The sequence below is a fragment of the Neomonachus schauinslandi genome, chromosome 1 (genome assembly GCF_002201575.2).
Source record: "Neomonachus schauinslandi chromosome 1, ASM220157v2, whole genome shotgun sequence".
In the NCBI taxonomy this organism is placed as follows: Eukaryota; Metazoa; Chordata; class Mammalia; order Carnivora; family Phocidae; genus Neomonachus; species Neomonachus schauinslandi.
Window position 1 is genome coordinate 171,869,906 of NC_058403.1, and position 21,494 is coordinate 171,891,399.

The 21,494-nt window shown below is 35.8% G+C and overlaps 1 protein-coding gene across 1 annotated transcript in view; it reads right to left on the reverse strand.

Moving 5' to 3' along the window:
- Positions 1 to 21,494, reverse strand: part of CNTN6 (contactin 6) — a 306,049-nt gene that overhangs the window by 78,133 nt on the left and 206,422 nt on the right. The window contains exons 8-11 of the mRNA XM_021695279.2: positions 9,715 to 9,899; positions 5,956 to 6,092; positions 4,304 to 4,433; positions 1,972 to 2,122 (exon numbers count right to left, since the gene is read on the reverse strand). Coding sequence (XP_021550954.2) covers positions 1,972 to 2,122; positions 4,304 to 4,433; positions 5,956 to 6,092; positions 9,715 to 9,899 — 603 coding nt within the window. The remainder of the gene's footprint in view (positions 1 to 1,971; positions 2,123 to 4,303; positions 4,434 to 5,955; positions 6,093 to 9,714; positions 9,900 to 21,494) is intronic.

Consider the following 21,494-nt stretch of genomic DNA (forward strand, 5'->3'; position numbering starts at 1 on the left):
TAAAAAAGATCCCAAATTCATTCTACATGGGGCAAAATAAAACATAAACCTGAAAAGCCATTTTAAAAGCAGTTCCCCTCATACTCTCAATTTTTTTCCTCTCATTTTCTTATTTTTTTCAAATCCTCTTCCTTCTCTTTCTCCTCCCCACATACACTGTGTTTGAGTCTTTAAAGGTTATAGACAGTAAACATCAGTCATTCATGCTACTTAGGTGAGGACTTTGAGTCACTTTAGGACATGAAGTAATCAATTTATCTCAACTCTCAGTACAGACCGCTGTGTTTGATACAATGGTATCTCTTGAGTTTTCCAGTTCTACAGCAGTGTCTTCAAGCCTCAGTTAGATTTCAGGAATCAAAGAGGAAACATTTAAAAGGAATCCCATGTCCAAAGCTGTTGAGAATACTTGCAATGATCTCCTAGGCTGTCTACACAGAGGAAGAAGCCCAGTCAGGACCAGGGCAACAGATTTCCCTTCATCTGTCTTTTCTCCTTAGCTTTGAAGCTTCTGTTCTTCTGTCTCAAGGTATCTCCTCCGGAAGAGCTTTTCTCTAAAGCTGGTGACACCTTACATATTCGCCTTTTTTTGACACAGTCATTCATTCCACGGATATTTATTGAGTTCGGGTTCTATGCCAAAGGCACAGGGCATGTAGAGATACATTTGACAAAAATCCCTGTCCAGGGAAAAGCTTCAGTGTAAGGCTATAGGGCTCACTGGAGACAGAAGACAGTAAGGAAAGAGAGTGCCCAAGAAAGGTCTTTCTCTTGTATATCTTGTCATGTCAGGAGAGGCTCTTCATGGCACTAGATATAACCCTGATAGCACTCTCTACAATCAGCACTATTTGTCTGTTTTAACCTCCTTTTCTCTCTCCCTTGACCACAAAAGCAGTCCTAGATCAGAAATAACAAGATGGTGTCCCTGCATTCCAGCCTTTGGGCATTTTTATTGGCTCAGAAGATTCAATGCCATCACCCAAATTTCTAGTTTTTCTTGAAATGTTGGAAGTTCTACAACCCTGTCTGAAGTTCTACCCTCCCACAAAACAATGTCTGCCTGGATTTGGAGTGACTATCTAGTTTTGGTGTAGAACTCACTCTCCAGGCCATCACAGCCTTCTCTCATAAGACTGGCAGACTGCCATTTCTCATCACACTTGAGCTGTCCTTTCTTTTACCTGGCCTGTCTTGTTCATTTATGTTACCTGCCTGATCAGGTATGCATGTGAGTTAATGATACGTATGAGGCCTACAAAGTGCTCATTGAAACATTTTCACATCTTCAGCACAATGGCTCATTCCATTGCACATCTGATCACACAGTAACACACACGGGTCATTACAGTAGAGCTCAACTACCGACTAGTCATCTCTGGGTGTATAAGGTTCTATACTACAACTCAATGAAATGTATTCCAAGTAGAGGAAAACACCTGTGTTGCTCTATCTAAACTCTCCTAGAAAACATGTCAGTGCTGATCCAGGATTTCTCCATCACATCCAGAATAGAAGGAAACCTCTCTTCTTTCTCTACAGAAACCTCTCTACATTTTTTTCATGTGGTGAATTCATTTTGTCATGGGGTGAACACCTGTGTGACTATTTAAAAACCGCAACACCAGGTGTGTGAGTATAAGTGTCTCTCTCTTTTGTGTAATGCTCTTCTCACTGATTTCTCAGCAGGCTGGGTCAGGAAAAATCTTCAAGTTGAATATAGAAAAAGGTCTTAAAGGATTTTTAAAAATATATTATAAGTGCATGCACGAAATATATTGCAGCAAAATTATACAAACAGGTCTTAAGTTTATAAGATTCTTTAGTTTTTGCTATCATGTGGAAATGTTTGGTATCTGTGAGTACCCAGTTGTAAGTTTACTATAAGGGAGAGAATTTTAGAAGACTTAGATTTGGAAGATACTGTACTACAAAATAGTTCAAACGATAACAAAAAAGAGATTTGTTTACCTTTTGCTTTGTCTCAGGCTCTCCATTCCTCTTTTCCAGGAGATAGTTGCCCTAGGAAAAGCATTTGGCTTGCATTCGATAGTAATATCCCCACCAACTTGAACAACTGAATTTTTTTTAATGGGATTTTTAGAGAAATCAGGAGCTGAGGCTAAAAACAAAATTAAAAACAAAATTGTTAAGTTTCTCACTTAATTAACATGTGGTAATGTGATGATGTGGTATATGAGACTAAATTTAATATTTGTACCCAGAGCTCTTTTTCAAGCTATTTTGCTCAGGCTGTTCTGGGGCCAGTTACCAACTTGGCATTTTGGAGTTCTATTTTCATTTGAAAAATGAAGATGACAATAGATACCACCTCAGAATTTTACTGTGGAGATTAAATGAGATAACATCTGTAAAGAAGTATAGCAGACTGTCTGGCACCAAATATGTGCTCAATAATGTAATTTATTTTTGTTTTGGTGCAAGTCATTGGGATTAACAAAAGCCAGTTGGATTGGGGGAAGAAGCCAGTTACAAAGAGTCACATTCTTAACAGTGTTTAAAATAAAGAGGGTGAAGATGGTTCCATAAGAGACAGAAGAAGGGATTTGAACCCTGATTAGGGAAATCACCAAATCTATTCCAGTTAAGGTAATGATCCTAAATGTGAAATGTAAGATAGCATTGAATTAAGTCAGGAATACTCTATTACTATGTCAGATTTCTTCAGACAAGCCTTTAACCAGCAAAATGGAAATACTCTGTCTTCTGTAGAAGCAGGCAGGCTGAGCAGAAATTTAAAAAAAAAAAAGTCTTTGTCAGTTTCAACTTTGTCCCCACTCAATAGATGTTGAACAAATATAAGTTCATGAGAGTGAGAAATTATTAGACTGACTGGATGCATCTGAGTCTTTCCAGCTTCATGAATGTGGGAACCCATGTATCCAATCCCCATCCCTAGTCTAAAGTCTAATTGAGCTGAAATTCTCTCAGATATGCTATACTCTTTTGTTTTTGGGCATTTCAAGTATTGTTTCTTTGCCCTTCCACTGACCTGTGCATGCTTTTGCTTTGGATCTCAGCTTAAAGAGAACGTCCTCAATTTAGGGTTATATTCAACTTGCCATGAAGTGTGACAACAGTTACTCAATTATTGACCATAATAACCATATCTTTAAATTTAGCTTTCTTTTCTCGGTGAAACTATAGGTTCTCTGAAAGTAAAGATCACTTAAGTATTGATAATCATATTTTTAGTGCTTAGTACACATAAATGTTCAATACATAGTAGTAGTGATTCAAAGAATAAACAAACAAATCAATGGCCATTGTCCATAAGCTCATGAAATTTTGTCTCTTTGCTTGATCTTTCCTCTCTTTTATCTCCTTTATTCCTACTATGAAGAAAACTTTGTGATAAAAGACAATAATGGGTTATTTATTGTAACAGACACCACTGAGAGTATCATTCTCAAACTGCTTCTATCACTTCTTTCACTATAGGGACTTATCTGCCCAGCTTTCCTTCAGGTCTGGGTGGCATTGTGGCAAAGTTCTAGCCATTGGCATAAAAGGATTTTACTGTAAGGACGCAAGGCAATTTTACATTTTCTAATGAGAGGGATAGATTTGGTCACTTTTGTCCCTACCTTCCCCTTCTCCTTTAAGTAGGGACTTTATTTCTGTAGCTATAGCAGTCATCCCCTCAAGGCTATAAGCATGAGGGGAAAGTATAAAGAATAACATCATCAATCACAGTCCCATGGCTCAGCTACCACCCCTGAATTTCTTGTTAAGAGAAAATAAATACCTGCTTAAATCATTATAAATTGAGATTTTTTTTTTAATTGGCAGATGAAAACTCTTTTTCTTTTTTTTTAACTTAAGAGAGAGAGAGAGAGAGAGCATGAGCAGGGAGGAAAGGGAGAAGCAGACTCCCTGTAAGCAGGGAGCCCGACGTCGGGCTGGATCCCAGGACCCCAGGATCATGACCTGAGCCGGAGGCAGACACTTAACCAGCTGAGCCACCCAGGTGCCCCAGATGAAAACATTTCTAATGGATAATTTTGAATTGTACTCAAAACATCATGTGCTAGATCTGCTTTGGAGGAGACTTTTTCTGGTTTGGATGCACCCAACAGTGGGCTTCTCTGGAAGCCCTAATGTACTGCTCAAGTAGAATAATAATTACCACCCTGCATTTTTTTAAGTTAATTTAGACATTTCCCATTATTTCAAGGTAAAGCAATCTCTAATTTACAGAAAAAATTGGACTCATATTATGTATAATCATAGCTTGCTAAAATGTCATTTTGAATTTTTTGGTTATAAATGAATGACTTACCTAATACTCTCAATTCTGCATTTGCATAAATTATCTGATATTTGTTTTCTGCAGCACACTGGTAGACACCAGAATCTGACACATTCAGCATAGTTATGATAAGTGTCCCATTTTCTATTTGAATTCTTTCCTAATAAAAGAAAAATCATGTAAAAGTGCTAGTATGTTAATGTAGGCATTTTCTTAACCAGAATACATTATTAAACATTTGTGCTTATCTACAAGATGGGATATTTTGGTGTATGAGAACTGATGTTTATGAAGATGAAACTTAATATCCTGCAAGATTCTGAGCAGCTTTTTGAAGTTAAAAAAAGAAACATCCTTCGTATAACTTTAATGGTTAGTATATTTTATGTTATCTCATTTCTTTGAAAATTGGCATTGTTTGCATAGAGTGTATATTACTGTTCTGTTATATGGTATATAAAATAATTTGGAAGATTGTACCATTCCGATTATTCCAGAAAATATGGTTAATAATGTTAGACATGAATATAATGGTTGAAATTCCTTTGGCTTTACATCATAAGGTCTCCAAAAGACTTGAAATGTGATGACTTGATAATGTTCTAATTGAGTCATAAGTTGGAGAAGCTAAATTCTTTTCTGCAGCCTGCCATAGTATGCTTAAACAGCCAAAATCTGTTACAGAGTCCCATTTGGAATATAGAAATACAATTTTGAGTGCACATAATGAAATGGTTTAATAGAGCAAATATAATTTAAAAAAAAATATTTCAATATACTTATTACCATCCTTTAAAGATAATAAAAGTAGGCTGGAGGAAACAGAAAATGCTCTATGCAAAAGGTATTCAGGAAGAAAATTCCACTAAAACCAAAACAAAGAACAGCATTATATTCAGCTTCTAAACACCAGATGTTCCTGGTGTCCCTAGCTGTGCCTACAAGTGCAAAGTAAAAGGGAGAATTAACACAATTATTTGGATGATTTGATGAAAAAAATCTCTCATTTTCAGTATACTGTAGAACAAAAGTATAATTTAGACTGAAAAATGTGGATAACTGCCTCAATTCTCCACTTCCTATGGGTTTAGAGTCATTAGTTTTCAGAAAAGCAAGATACTAAATAATGTTTAAGAGCTTGGATCCTGGAATCAGACTACGTTTAGAATGTTAGAAATTCTAACATTCACTATCTACTGTGTGACTTTGGACAAGTGACTTAACCTCTCTGAAAGCAATTTTCATCATCTATAGAAGAAATAATGTGAGCATCTTCCTTATAAAATTGTCATGAAGATACAATAAGATAACGCATGGAAAAATATTTACACAGGACCTGGAGCATACAAGAGTTCGGCAGATGTTAATTATGATGACAATGATGATGATGATGATGACGATGATGATGATGCTGATGATATGTGAATGTGGATCTATCACAGACTAGTGTGTGACCTTATGCAAGTTGTCTTCTCTACCCTTAATTTTTCTCATTTGAAAAATGGGGATAATATTAATAGCTACTTTGAGTTTATTTAAGTATTATATAAATTAGTATATATGAAGAGTATACTACATATCCTAACACCTACTAAGCATTCCATAAACATTTGTTGTTGGTAGTAGTAACAAAATTTCCCTAGGAGAATAGGTGAACTTTTAATATCAACATAGATACTTACCTTTGGATTGAGGCGTTCACCATTCTTTAACCAGGTGTACCAAGGATTTGGCTTTCCACTAGCTTTGCATTCCCAAAACAAACTGTCATAGATAGACAGGTATGTATTTTGGATTTTTTGTTCCCATTCTGGTGGGGCTGTTTCAAAAATAGACAAGAACAACTACTTGGCAAGTCAATTATCCAAAATATTGTGCAAAATTCCAAGGTCTGTACAAAGCAGAAGGACAAGGCCTACTGGGTCCAACAGTGCTGCAAACACATGATTTGGGGGAAGGGAAATGCAGAAGCCTCAATGTGGAGCAACGGAAATCTTGATATAAATATCAGTGGTCCTTTGGCATAAGATAAGTATTTGCCACTTGTCATTTTGATGTACCTTTATGGCAACTTGGGAGGTGTGGAAAAAGGTCCAAATGCAAAACAAGGCCAGAGAATAATTTCATGGTAAATATTAGTATATAGGTCAAGTTAGAGAATGTATACCAAATCTGAACCCACTGTGGGCAAAAGACCCTTGATTATATTTGGTCTGAACTGTTCTAAAAATAAGTATATCTGTATCAGGCATAATTACAATTCAAATATGAGCCTTATCACATTTTAGTAGGATTACAGTCCAATTTTTTTTTTTTTTTTTTACCCTAGATAAAACCTTTGACAGGCAATGAGTACTGAGGCATTTATACTAAAGTGCTATTTAGGTATGAGGTGGTATTATCCTTTCTACCATTGACAGAAACAGGTGGGGTATAAATTAAATGTTTTAAAACTAATATTTCTTCCATAAAGATGATACGGGACTGCTAAACTGTGTCATTTAATCCCTCTCTTTTATTTAGGACTGTCCTCAGATATGTAAGAGTAGATGAAATTTCCGTTAGAACTGCAGGCTATTACAGGTTAGATGTTTTATATGTCTAATTGCAGTTAATTCTCCCTCCAATTATTTGTAGAGGATTTTTGCAGAGATGTTAGGTAACCGGCTCAAGAAGACATAGTTAAAAAATAGAGAAGCCAAAATTTGAACCCTGAAAGCAGAGCCTAAGTCAAGGGATTGTGTTCAGGTTGTCTGTTTGGGAATGCCAGCCCACAGGTAAGGTGTCAGGAAAAGGAACAGTCACCAGGGAAGGAAAGAGGCAATGCAGGGATCAGTTATTGAGTTGGCCACCAAGATCGGCCACTTAGAGCTTCTGTGAAGCTCTAAGGGGTCTTTACAACTGCCTCCCCAGGGAAAGGAAGAGGAAGCATTTGTTCACTGGCTCCTGTCCACACTCGTTCAAGGGGGTATAGGCAGTATGTATTAGCACATCCAGGTTGTGTGTGCTTAAGCACTGAGTAGGCTCTTGAGAACAAAGAAACCTGGAGGGGGAAACAAGATGGACTTCGTGTGGCACCTGAGATGAGACTCTGTCAGGTTATACCTACAAAACATAGAGCTGCTCACTGTAGCAGTGGCTGAAGTAAGAAGTGGGACTGAGAGTCTTTGAAACTTTCTGCAAGTACAGCCAACTTCCCGGGTGTTCCCACTGCAACGTTTGCTTCCCCTAAGATCAAAGTTCCTCTAGGGAGCTGGCCACTGAGAAGAAGGAATCATGATGTCTCACTGTAGTAAAAACCAAGCCTGGGATTACCATCTGTGGAAATCAGGACGACTTCTAGTTACCGAACATGCTCATCATAGGTTTAAGGGACAAATCAAGGTAAGACTAAGAAGAAGTGGATGTGTGGGTGAAATTGAACCATGTTTCTGAATATTAACAAAATTTTATAATTTGTAGATGATTGTTTAGAAATTGTCTTAACATATGTTTGACCTGGGAGAAGGAATTCATCCATAAAATTCATATGACTTATAAAAGTTTGAAATATATATGAGTTGTTGTTTAATACAGTAATTATAACTTTAAAACACATTTATTTATTTAATGTGTAAATTCTTTGGATGTTTTGGATTCTGAAGACCAAAGTTTTAAATCTTCAACTACATAGTAAATGCTTGAAAGAAAGGACTTAGGATTTCAGGTCAACTATATGGGCATGGATTTTAGATTTTATTTTTTTTCCCCATTGAAGGGTTGTGGAAAGTCACTTAACTTCTCTGAATATGTTTCATTTCTATAATGATATTAATACTTTAAAGATTTATTTTGGAGGTTATCAAGACACGATATAAGGGATAGGGTTCCAAATTATAACTTAAAGACAGCAATATAGTAAAACTGATTCTTTTCTTAAAAATTTCAGGTCTTATGCAATTCTCAGGTAATTGAGTCAATTAATTGCTCCTTTGGGAGCACAATGACAAATAAATTAATAGGTGAGCAAGAAGCATAATATTTGTCTTACTGACCAATTATTCATTATTACTCCACAAAGGCCTTTTGGACTCATTAAATGGCTAATGACATGTATTCCTACCTCTTATTATTGTTACCAATTACATGAATTGATATATGTAAAACCCATTGTGTAAGTTAACAGTTTCTGTAGAGTTGTGGGAAAAGGCACTTTATTATTGATTTCTGGTTTAAAGATACTCTCAGTTTCTGATAATCATTTAGATATACCTTTGCCTATTTAATAGAAAAATTAAGTATCTATTAAAAACAAGCCAAAGCCTTTAGTACTTTGGTGCCACTAAAATACTTCCAGTCACATCCTTACTATTTTATTTACAATGGATGCTAGATTCGAAAGACTGTTCTTTAAAAATACGTACATATATATGTGTGTGTGTATATATAGAGAGAGAGGAATAATCAGCAGGATATCATATTCTATATATAAAATAGTACTTTTCATTCAAGGTTAAAATAGGAAATTCTAAAGGAAATGGAAAATAATATAACAAAGGCACAATATGTTCTCCCCACAGGATACTCAATTGCCATTCCTATGAGGTAATTATAATACCATAGACTTTTCCAGTTATGAAAAAAATATATATTTTCTCCAATTACTTTATCATTGATTGTAAACATGTCACACAGAAACATGTTACATAGAAAAGTATTTTTGGTCTTGTATAAATACGGTCTTAAAAAGTTCTCCAGTATGGATATATTAAATTTAACAAAGAAGTTAAGAATATCTTAAAAGCACCAAACATTCTGGTAATTCTGGGGTGTATTTTATGGTTTGTTTGATGTAAAAAAAAAGAAGCAAATTTTATGCAAGTGTGTATTTTGGCCTGGATAAAAGAAGACAGGAAGACAATTTTTATATAATATATGCTTTCATTTGAGATTCTGGTAATTGAGACAAACATATTTTAAGTGAAGTAATGACTTTATTTTTCTATTATCTACATATGAATAGGATAAAATCTGGAAAATAGAAACAGATACTGAAAACTACCATTCAGTATTATGTTTCTCCTGTCATTTTCTCCTTCTTTTGTGAATTCTACTTAGAATTATAATTAAGATTGTCATGGGCTGTTGCCGCATGTTTTGTGGGAAATATATTGGATTCTATGGTACTTTGTGTTTTAAACTTTTATAGCTTTAATGTGACACTGCTGATACTTTCAAGGCAATTATAATAAACAATAGCATGCAAAGACCATGATGGAATTAAAGCTATATTTTAAAAATGTCATTCCCACCTGTCCATCACTGTATTAAGCATCCTAACTAGACATGTATCTTCTTTATTTCTCCTATGACACTTCCACAACATGCTAATGACTTTCACTACTTACTATGAAGGATATTACCAAATATTTCACGTACTTTTTGAAATTCTATTAGCTTACCATAGAAAATGAGTTGACCCTTTGCAAGATTTCTTCCTCGAAGGTTGCCTGCAATGCACTCGTAGAAGCCTTCATCTTCCTGTTGAAAGTTCGGGATTTCAAGAATAGCTTGGGATTTGCTGTACTTGACTTTCCCTGGCAACGGGTTTCCATCCAACCTCCTCCAACTAATATCAGGGACTGGACTAAACAGTTATACCTCATTAGAATAGAAGACGATTTAGTCTTTATGACAGCAGGATAAAATAAGAGTGTCCTTAAGAATAATTCTCAAGGAAATATTTTCAATCTATTATATTGTGACTAGTTTTCAGATCATGCAATCATTCACCATTCACTCATCCAGCAATTTATAACATTTTATTAAGTGCCTGCCATGGCAAGTCATGGTGCTATAATCAGGGAATAAATCGATGAATAAAATAGACATGTTTTCTGCCCTCAGGTTGCTTAAAGACCAGTGGAGAAACATACACTAAATAAATAATAAAAAATAATACATTTGTAAATTGCAGTAAATGAAACAAAGGAACTAGGGTGCAGAAATAGGAGCAAGATTATATCAATGTAAATATGGTGGTCAGGAAATTCTTTGTAAGCATGTGACATTTAGGAGTAGACCAGCTTTTTCTATATTTATAGACTCTAAGACAAAAACACAGATTCCTCTATAGTTAAATTGGTACTAACAGATAACTGAAGACATATGTGATGGGTGATCTATATTATCAAGGGGGACTAGTACTATATAACAGACCTATATAACTGGGAGTACAGGTTCCATGATTTTCAAAAGAATGTACTCATTTATTCCTTATCTAAAACAAAGGTAACAACAAAACTCTATAAAAGTTTTATTTTGTACCCTATTCCTGTTAGAATTTGTGGTGTTCCTTTATTTATAGGTTTAGCTTAATTTTTATATCTAATACCTTTAGTCTAATATGAATATCTTTTAAAATAGCAAAAATATATTTAAAATATCTGAATCTAAGTGCTAACAATAAGGGATGAATTTAGAAATTCATGGTGAGAAAGACCTTGCTTCTACAGATATAAAGAAATGCAGGCTGTATTTAAAGTTACAGCAGGAAAGTATTTCCTAATAAACCAATCATTTGTAATAACAGTCCCCAATCTATTTACATTAACATCTTTCCTTTTCTACTGTCAAGACATTCTTCACTCCATGGGGCGCCTGGGTGGCTCAGTTGGTTAAGAGTCTGCCTTCAGCTCAGGTCATGATCCTGGAGTTCCAGGATCAAGTCCCGCATTGGGCTCCCTGCTCAGCGGGGAGTCCTCTTCTCCCTCTGCCCTTCACTCCACTTGCACTCTCTCTAGCTCTCTCTCTCTCTCTCAAATAAATAAATAAAACCTTGGGCGCCTGGGTGGCTCAGTTGGTTGGGCGACTGCCTTCGGCTCAGGTCATGATCCTGGAGTCGCGGGATCGAGTCCCGCGTCGGGCTCCCTGCTCGGCGGGGAGTCTGCTTCTCCCTCTGACCCTCCCCCCTCTCATGCTCTCTCTCTCTCATTCTCTCTCTCTCAAATAAATAAAATCTTAAAAAATATATATATTAAAAGACATTCTTCACTCCCTTATAGATTTCCAGATGATTTAAATATTTCTATTCTAAATATATTTTAAATTAATAATAATAAAAGTAAATCATTTTGCAAAGCCAGATTGTAAAATTTGTCAAAGATACAGGATTTTTTCACGTCAACAAAAATAATGCAGGAACTATCCAGTCAAATGCAAAGTGGTTGACAATGATCTGTAGAGTTTGAGCAGTAAACTGCAGAATATTGGTGGTGGTGACTCAGTAGAGGCTTCAAATTAAGCAAAACTGATGAAGTCCAAGGAATTTTTTATTGGCAAATAATGATGATCCTTTTGTGCAAATCAAGATATACACAATACAGAGAGTCATACATATGCTCACATGTATTTGTCAGAAAACATATCCTCCAACCACAGTGTGATTTGTCTATTTTTCTCAGAATTAGTATATAGTTACAAATGTAACTTGAATTTTGTTAAACACAAAATAAAATAATTATTATGATAAACTTTAGTTTTTGTCCTTTAAAAAAACCTTGCCACTTACCACAAATTTAGGTTGACATTTTAGTAGAATGGCATATTCCTGCCAACAATTAACCTCAGATAACTGGTTTTCTTATTAGTTCATATTACGGAATACAAAACTATATATAAAAATGAAGTTTTAGAAGAAAATTTATTCACATAGAAAGATCTTCACCAAGTCGGGTGAATTTCATAGTATATCCCTATCATCCAGATTTTTAAAATATATATATAGTGCATACGTGAAGATAGTAAGAGTTATTATCTGTGAGTAGTAAGAATATTAATGCCTTTAATTTTATTCTTTCTGCTTATCTCTATTTTCCATTATTTTCCTACAAAAGCATGCATTACCTGTGTAATAAAAATTTCTAAGAAAATTTATTTACAAAGAGAAAAATAGAGGCTCTGATACTTGTCTACATTCATGATCCTTTGTTGTTTTTTATGACAGTGTATCTCTGAGATTTATGACAAATACATGCAAAGTAACCAACTAAAAAAAGCTTTTAACCTAAAGGATTCAGACAAAAAAAAAATCAGTAAAGACTGAGTATATTTCCCATAGTTATATCAAAGTTCTTTATTTTGATTATGAAGACAAGTCAATTTTTAACATCAATAAAGATCTAAATCTGAGTGAGTCCGACATTTAATAATAATAATTGTAATAATATCACAACAAAAAACTACTGCATATTAAACAAAAACTATGTGCTCCGTATTATATGTGTGTACAACATGCACAGATAATTTCATTTGCTTTTCCTACAAGTAAAGGTAGCAGGGCTAGGATCTATTTCCAAGTTTCCTTGCCTCAAAAAGCTATGTACTGAATCACAAGGCAATACAGACCCCACAGCTATTATAAGATAATCTTCTGATAGCTTTAGTATTTGTGGTCTTATAAGCGTAGATGTCCATTTTAAGTGTCTAAATTAAGTGGGGGCAAAAAGAACAAATCCCACCCATCCCAACTATTCCGACTTTCCCCAGAAGAACTCAGTGATAACATTGAAATATTTCTGGATAAGCTTTTTTCCCTAAATGGATGAATGGATATCCTATAGAGATACAGAGGTATAGAGATATACCTTTCCAGTAGAAGTAATGCATCAGAAGATGTCAGTTCTCTCTCTACCTGTGTGCCTTCTGATCCCTTAGCCACCCCAGATTCTGAAGTGCTATTACCCTGGACAGTTAGTATCTGTATCTCTTTGTTGACAACTACCGTCAAGCTGCTGTAGCTAACTTTACCTTCACAAAGAAAGAGGTAAAAGCAGCTAGGCACATACACACCGTGAGGGCAGCTCTTCTTTTTTTTTTTTTTTAAGATTTTATTTATTTATTTGACAGAGAGAGACAGCGAGAGAGGGAACATAAGCAGGGGGAGTGGGAGAGGGAGAAGCAGGCTTCCCGGCGAGCAGGGAGCCTGATGCGGGGCTCAATCCCAGGACCCTGGGATCATGACCTGAGCCGAAGGCAGACGCTTAACGACTGAGCCACCCAGGCGCCCCAAGAGGGCAGCTCTTCTTAATCAACAACTGACTGGGTGGGGTGGTGCAAATAGTCCAGCTCCTTGCCGCTGATGGTGGGACACCTCTAGGGTGTGATCTGCACTCTCTCCAGAGCTCCCCTACAGGACTGAGGCAAATTTAAATTCTGTTGAATTTTGCATGATGCCATACTCTGCTTGGCTGCTCTCCGGTCCCTGTCCCACTTCTCCATTCCCTTATGGGTTGTTTGTAAGAACTCTTCTATCAAATCACTTGCAAAAACTTACCCTTTCAAGGTCTGCTTCTTGGAAAACCCATTCCTTAGAATTCCCAATATGCTCTGGCCCTTTTTCTACTTTAATTACAATATCAACTGTAAGGAATCCTTAAATAATTCTCAGTATGGTATGTTCATGGAGCCATTAGACAGACAGAAATGGTATTCTGTGGTATTAAACATCAGTGGAATACCAGAGCAAAACTGAGCAGTAGAATCCTTGTGGAAAGCCATGACTGTGGAATACAAGGTCTAAATTACACCAGAAAAACAGCAAAAGGCAAGAAATGTTGAAAAGACACAAGGCTGAACAGAGACAGGTAAGTTTCTCAATTAAAAAAGAACACGCTCTAGATTTTTTTTTTTCTTACCTCATTTGGTGTTGGAGTGGTAAGTCTTCTTCCATAAACCATTTAATTATGAAGAAGGTTATAAGACTCAGTGTACTGGCTTCTAACATAAGAACTTTCAATTTTGAAGAAGGGTATAAGAATTAGAGTACTGAATTCTCAATCTTCAGTGGACCCATGTTTGTTTGTTTGTTTTTTGTCTGTATTTTGATTTTCCTTTAAAAAAAAAACAATGCTTCCTGTCTTTACCTCATCTGATTCGGCCATCCCTCATCTGATTTGAATTGGGAAGACTACACCTCAGGCTTCAGGAGAGAGCACAAGATTCAGATCTTGCCATTTGAAGCAGGTGCACTATAGTCACTGTGATTTGTCAACTATGGGAACCAAGGCAACCTGTAAGAAATAACTACACTCAATTCTGGGACTACATTTGGAAGAACTGTTGAAGGGAGAATCTTTCTTCACTGTGGTTTGCTCAGACAGTGTAATAGAAACTTGGAACTTCTAGGCAACGATTTTCCACCAAATGGAGTATCTTTGAAAGCCAAAGTTAACACAAAGGAGAGACACTTGGAATTCTTCACATGCCTAGACCAAGTCATGCCTGATGCCCACCACCCCCAATCTCTCTTGAACATTTCTGTAAGTCCATACATCCTTTTCATTTTCTTTTTTGACTTAAGCTTGTTTGAGTTGTTTTCCCACTGCTTTCAAACCAATCCTCTCACCAAAAAAAAAGGACTTGACAAATAGTTCTGAATGTCTGGGTCTAAATGCTATCTATGTGATTGAATTATACAATATCCCTCTGGATATTACATTTTGTACTCCATATACTAGAATTTTCAGGGCAAATAAACTATCAAAAAAAAATCACTGAAACATTTTGAAAGTTTAAAAAAAAATAGAAGTCTTATCAAATGTATTTTGTGACTGCATTTGATGTTAAAATTACTAATAGGAGACAAATCAAGCAGTTTTATAAGAATTCACAGTTACTAATTAAATGCTGAGATTTTTTTTCAGATTTGTTATGTCACTGCTAAATATGAATGCATGATCCTCCTGATTATCACTGGTAATGTGATGTATACAGACAGAATAAATGCAAAACACAGATTACATAAAAATGCATATGCATTTTAATGAAAACTTTCCATTTTGTCCTGAAACTTCTTATGAAGATACTAAATGAACTGCTTTAGATTTCACACCCTCTGTCTTTTCTGAAGGCATCCCAAATGGACAGTGGGTGGGAAGAACTGGAATCTACAAAAGATGAAATTATTTTAGTAATGAGCTTTAGTTTTTAAAGATTTTTATTTATTTATTTGAGAGAGAGAGAGCAAGTACATGAGTGGGGGGAGGGGCAGAGGGAGAGTATCTTCAAGCAGACTCCCTGCTGAGGGTGGAGCCTGATGTGGGGCTCCATCCTATGACCCATGAGATCATGACCTGAGCCAAAACCAAGAGTCAACAGGCTGATCCACCCAGGTGCCCCAATCAGCTTTAGTTTTTAAACGCAAGTTCATTTTTCTAAGGCATGCCATCCTATGTAAATAATAATTATAATTACAATAATAAAACTATCAGAATACTATTTATGCTTTACAGAGCAGGACATAGCTCTTATCAGCTATATTTTGTTCCACCTTTATAAGCATGAATTTTCTCATTTATAGAACAGGGATTAATAATAGTACACAATTCACAGGATTATTGTGAGGATTAAATGATACAATCCATGTGCAACATGCTGTCTAGCACCCATTAAATACTACCTTGGAGTGTTAATGATAAATTAATAAAATAATTTAAAATCATTATTATGTTATTGTTATTATTTCAAAAGCAAAAATCCTAGCTGATATTTATTTGTTTTCTGTTCTCTGTTAAGGACTTCATATGATTATGCGTTCAACATAAATTGATTTATGAATCATTTGTCAATTAAAATTAGATCTCTACACTGTGAATGAAATGGGTACACAAACATCCCCATATGTCTCTAGAAGTAAATTTCTTGCTTCTCCCTGTTTTACATATTGACTGCTAAGATGATATTACCCCTGATCATAGTGGTCATGCTCAGTTCCTCATCATGACAGCAGAGCTCTCTCAGGTGAGATACTACATGTTCTGCTGTGAGGTATCTTTGTTTTTCAACCTGGCTAATCATCTAGGACCATGGTGGTAGGGAGGAAAGGAATTATACAGAGTTCTCCGAAGAGAAAAGAAAAATCCTATGTAACACACCTGAGCATTTTTATGAATATTAGTAATCATTAATTGAGTGCTTACTATGTACCAGGCATTGTGACAGATGGCTTCCATATGTCATCTGAGTTAAATACCCAGCTGGCAGCTGTGAACAGTTCTAATTACCTTTTTGGAATGGTATTCACGTTTAGACAGGTAATTTCTGCTAAGTTATTACCTGCCAAGTCTCCTCCACTCAGAGTTCCAGTACAGGCTAATTTCTTGTGATTCACCTTCCAGTTCTTTGAGTTACCACCCATTCAATTATAAACACCAGTAGACTACTTCTACTGGGACTGCAGCATTCTTTTTAGTATGTTCGGCCATGTTGATGATGATAGTGATGCAATATTTGCTGGCAGCTCATTCTAGTTTAAAATAAGTGGTCTATTGAAAATACAGAGTTAATATATTAACACATGAAGAATGTCATGGAGCAAGGGGGATCTTCGAGGGTTCTTCAGAATGGAGATTATTGTTAAATCTCTTGAAAAATCTCTTGAAACTGTGCTGTTTTAGAAGGGAAGTCAAAATAAATGGTGCTATCATTAAAATAAATGGTCCTAACTGCAAATATCAGCCATTTCTGGCAACATTTCGCTTTTAGCTCCAATTCCTCCCTACACCCCCCCTTTTTCTGTCTTCCCAAATACAATGTAGAATAGAGCTTGGATATAAATCTCAATAAAGAAAACCAATCCAAAGCAACTTTCTTATTCAAAGTTTCCTCAGACCATAGGAGATGCGCTCAGGAGCCTTGCATTTCAAAAGAGCTTTGCAAAAACCTTTTTCTGATTTTGTTACTATTTGTTAAATAAAGTTTTCCTGGAATGTGGGTCCTCACAGTTGTGAAATACTACCAGATAATAACAGCAAAGTTTTCTCTCTTTTTCTTTGTTCCTCCACCCCCCTGGTTTCATGCTTCTTAAATAAGCATTGCCATAAATAAGGACTTTTACTCTATTTTCTCTCGTCATTATGCTTTTATGGAGTGAGCATCCTATTAATTTTATCTGGAGACAGAGTATACATTTGTTAACCATCTGGCCTAGTTCCAACCTGAATTGGAAGTTAAATTAAAGCTCTTCACACTCTAGTAGAAACTGTGCTTCAATTCTATACTATTAGCCCATAAATAGAATTTTCATTACTAGTGCTATTTGAGAAAGCTTATATATCTCCCTGGATTTCTTAAACCTCATTATCCACAGTTTAAATCCAGGCCATACTAAATTTTTAACTAGAAACTGCTACAGAGAACCAGTTTCCTAAGATGCTCATATTTGGGATTATTCTTAACTTGAACCTCATTTCAGAAAATCCTGTCAGTGGCTATTTTTAATCGAAGACAGTGAAGCAGAATAACAAAACCAGCAAAGAGTGCCTTTGTTAAATTTTGAGACTGTTCAGCTAGCTGCTTTCATTTCCCCAACTTGAAATATTCATACAAAGAGCTTAGAATGTAAGATTGTCCTATGGGGATACAATGTGGATACATTCATGAGTTCTGCAGAAGAGCAATCTCACTGTTATGGAAAAGGGAAAACATTTTTTTCTGAGTGATCTAAATGTAGTCACGACTCTGTTCTACCGGTCAGTATCTACACCAGGTTTCTCTCAGGGAAAAAACTTACGTGCGCATGTATTAATCTGGTATATTTGTCACTACAGTTGCTGCAGCCAATTGAGAAGCTACAAATGGTTCAGTCATAATAGCAATGGTAGCAGAATGGTGCTTGTATGTAGGGTAAAAGGACACAGGCAGGTTTCTGTATGATTGAATGCAAATTGCCCAATTTCTCTGAGCCTCAGCTTTCTCTTTATAACTAGAGATAACGATGGGTTCAAAAAGGCTTCTTGAGAGGATCAAATAAGGAAATAGGAGTGAGAACCCATGGTGAAATAGAAAGTTTGAACCAAAAATAAGGTTTGCTAAATTTCCTTATTACCACGATTATTATCACACAGGACAAGAAGACCCTATTATCTAAAGATTCCCTAAGAATGTTATTGCCATTTTCTACTCCTTTTAACTAAGGTAAAATAAGCACTAATTTGCACATGAACCATAAACTGGAGACCGCCATTCCAAGGTATAAATGACACTGCATTTAGCAGTTAATTAACAGCTTGTCCATAGTGTTTTATCAATACATAATATTAACCCTAAATAAATACCTCTCCGATCACATGAACATTACACTGCTCTAAAGTAAAGAAAATGATAATTTGGTTAAGGTGTGTGAGGTTCTGGAGGTCTGTGTTCCATCAAATTTATAGGTCTTGACGTTAGCTCTGCTCATAACCATATGTTTTCAGATAAACAAGTAAAGGAAATATTACATATAGTATGCTAATATTTAATCATTCTATCATTAATATATCTAATATGTATTGAGCACTGTGTTAAGTGCCTCAGTAAAACCATGTAACAATACTATGAGACACAGGATTACTGTTATTGATATTTTGTAGATAAGGAGACTGGGTCTAGGAAAGGCTGGATAACATGCCCAATATCACACTGTGAACTTAAAACAAAGAAGTATTTGAACTAAAGTCTGTCTTTTCATAGAGAGTGAGCTCTAAACCATCATGCTTTGCTGCTCCTACATGAAATAATCAGATATAAAATGAGTTATCCTATTAGGATGTATTAGGATGTGCTGAGAAATATATTCTTCATCTAATGAACTAATGTGTTTTACAGCTAGTGGATAGAGTTCATTTTGTCCAAGGTTCAGAAGATGAAAGGATAGAGTTGCTTTATCTTGTTTTTTAACATACTGAGATGCCTCCAGATTCTGATAAAGGATCTAGAGATGGGTTTCAAGGTCAGCTGGAAAAAAGGAAGCAAGTAACTTCTTTTCCTTCAGCTCAGTACCACCTTGGATTTGAAATCTCTCTCATACAATTGCCAATTATTTAAAAAGTAAGAAATGTAGGTCTCCTGAGAAAGGTGGTGATAGACTGGGACGGGAAGGATGACGAGTTGCTTTCAGAAGCATATATATTCTTCTTGGATGATTTTTAGAGCCTTTAAATTAGTTTAATTTTAGAAACAGCACTGTTAAACTCCAATTTATGGTTTTGGAAAAAAAATGAAAGGAATGTTTGACACTGGATTCAGAGTATGCATGTAAAATCAAAGAGGCCCAATTTGTAGGCTGGGTCCCTGATCTGTGAAAGTGGCCCCTTTACAAGCATTCTTGAGGAGAATTTGGCAACATGTTTCAGAAAACGTAGCTTTTTAGATTCCTTTTACCCAATAATTCCAACTTTCTAAAAATATACTGAGGAAGTTCTCATGGGCATGGGTAAAATCAGCCACAAGAGTATTCATTACATCATCATTCATGGCGACAAAAAATGGAAACAAAATAAAGGGAAAATAAGTAGGAGGCCAGCTGAAAACATACATTCAAATGTCCCCCTGTCATGACAAATGAAGGTAAAGAAGACTGTTTAAGGAACAGCAGATACATTCACCGTTTATGGTTTTAAGATTTTTTAAAAAAACACTTTACAAACTAATATATAGAAACAATGTGAACAGCACAACAAATATAGTAGTACTGGATTATAACCCAAAGTATAAAATAAATATCCACTAATTAATACTGATATAAATAAATGAATAAATGGGGAGGGGCAAATGACAAATCTCTCCTGCAGAGAAATGCCAAATAAATTATAAGGATTCAGTACCTTAAAGGAGGTGAAGCATAACTCCCTTCATTAAGTGAGGAGGGTGCATACTAATCTCCTTCCAAAGAATCAATATGGAAAGAGAGAAAAATCAGTAATTTTACAGAGGAGCATCTTGACAAAAAGTACTTCAGCTGAGTGATGAAGGGCCAACATCAGGAGTCATAAATCATTTTGATAGAGTAGTAACCTTGATATGATGTGGTGAAATGGCACTTTGCCCTTCTGTACTTCTTCCCCCAAACCCATAACCTCAATCTAAATATGAGGAAAATATTAGAAAAATTCCAACAGAGGGTGATCCTACAATGACATTGACCAGCACTCTTCAAAACTGTCAAGGTCATTGTAAACAAGGAAAGTTGAAAACACTGTTACAGGCAAGAAGAGCCTAGATGGGATCCTGGAATAAATAAATAATAAAAAATAAAATAAGGACGTTAGACAAAAACCAAGGAAATTTGAAGTATGGACTCTAGTAAAAACATTGGTTCATTAATTGAAACAAATGTACCATCTTGGGGCACCTGGGTGGCTCAGTAGTTAAGCATCTGCCTTCGGCTCAGGTCATGATCCCAGGGTCCTGGGATCGAGCCCTGCATCGGGCTCCCTGCTCAGCAGGAAGCCTACTTCTCCCTCTCCCACACCCCCTGCTTGTGTTCCCTATCTCGCTGTGTCTCTCTCTGTCAAATAAATAAATAAAATCTTTAAAAAAAAAATGTACCATCTTAATGTAAAATGTTAGTAATAGGGGAATATGTGTGGGGTTATATGGGATTTCACTGTTCTATATGCTTATTTTTTCTGTTCTAAAACTGTTATTAAAAAGTCTATTAATTAAAAGAAAGTATTGGTGAAAGGAGAAAAAGAGAAGCAAGACTCTCCTATTTCTCAGAGATACAAAGGACCCCTTAAATAATAGCCTAGAATTAGCTCTGCCAAAGGAATTGAGAGTGACCCCTTCTAATCTCAATTTAACAAAGGGCAGCCTGAGGAAAAGATAATCAGTAAATCTCCCAGAGTGAGTATCCTTGAATCTTCCTTCACAGAAAGTTTGTAAGGAAAGAGTAGATGCAAGAAAAATGTGTTATCATGTGTTGTTGCATCCATCCTATTTTCAGTAGCCTGCAAACTCCCCAAGGCCTGTATATAATCTTTATTTCCCCAGCGCCTAGTTTGGTGTCTGCCGCTTGGAGAATTCCTTCTGACTGGCTGACTAAATAAGTGAAGGAATAAAGGAATTAATGATTGAATGAGGTATTCTAAGCATATTTGCTGAGTTAATAAATACTTGTGTTCAATTTGCCAAATGAGTGAGTGAGGGGATGACAGTAATCCTTATACACATTATTAACCACAGAATTTTGAAATAGTAAATCCATTATTCTGAGCAAGTCCTTGAGGATTGTGTTAGCACAAAAATATAACACAGAGATCCCTTGTCCCCTTCCTTTGTGTTCCTTTTTACCTCCTCAGTTAAAGCAGTGCTGACAATGACCATAATTTAAAAAATTGTTAATATTTATTGATTGTCTTTTACGGGCCAGATACTTTGGTAGGTAAGTAGGTAAGTTTAATAGTATTTCCAGTCCTTACAA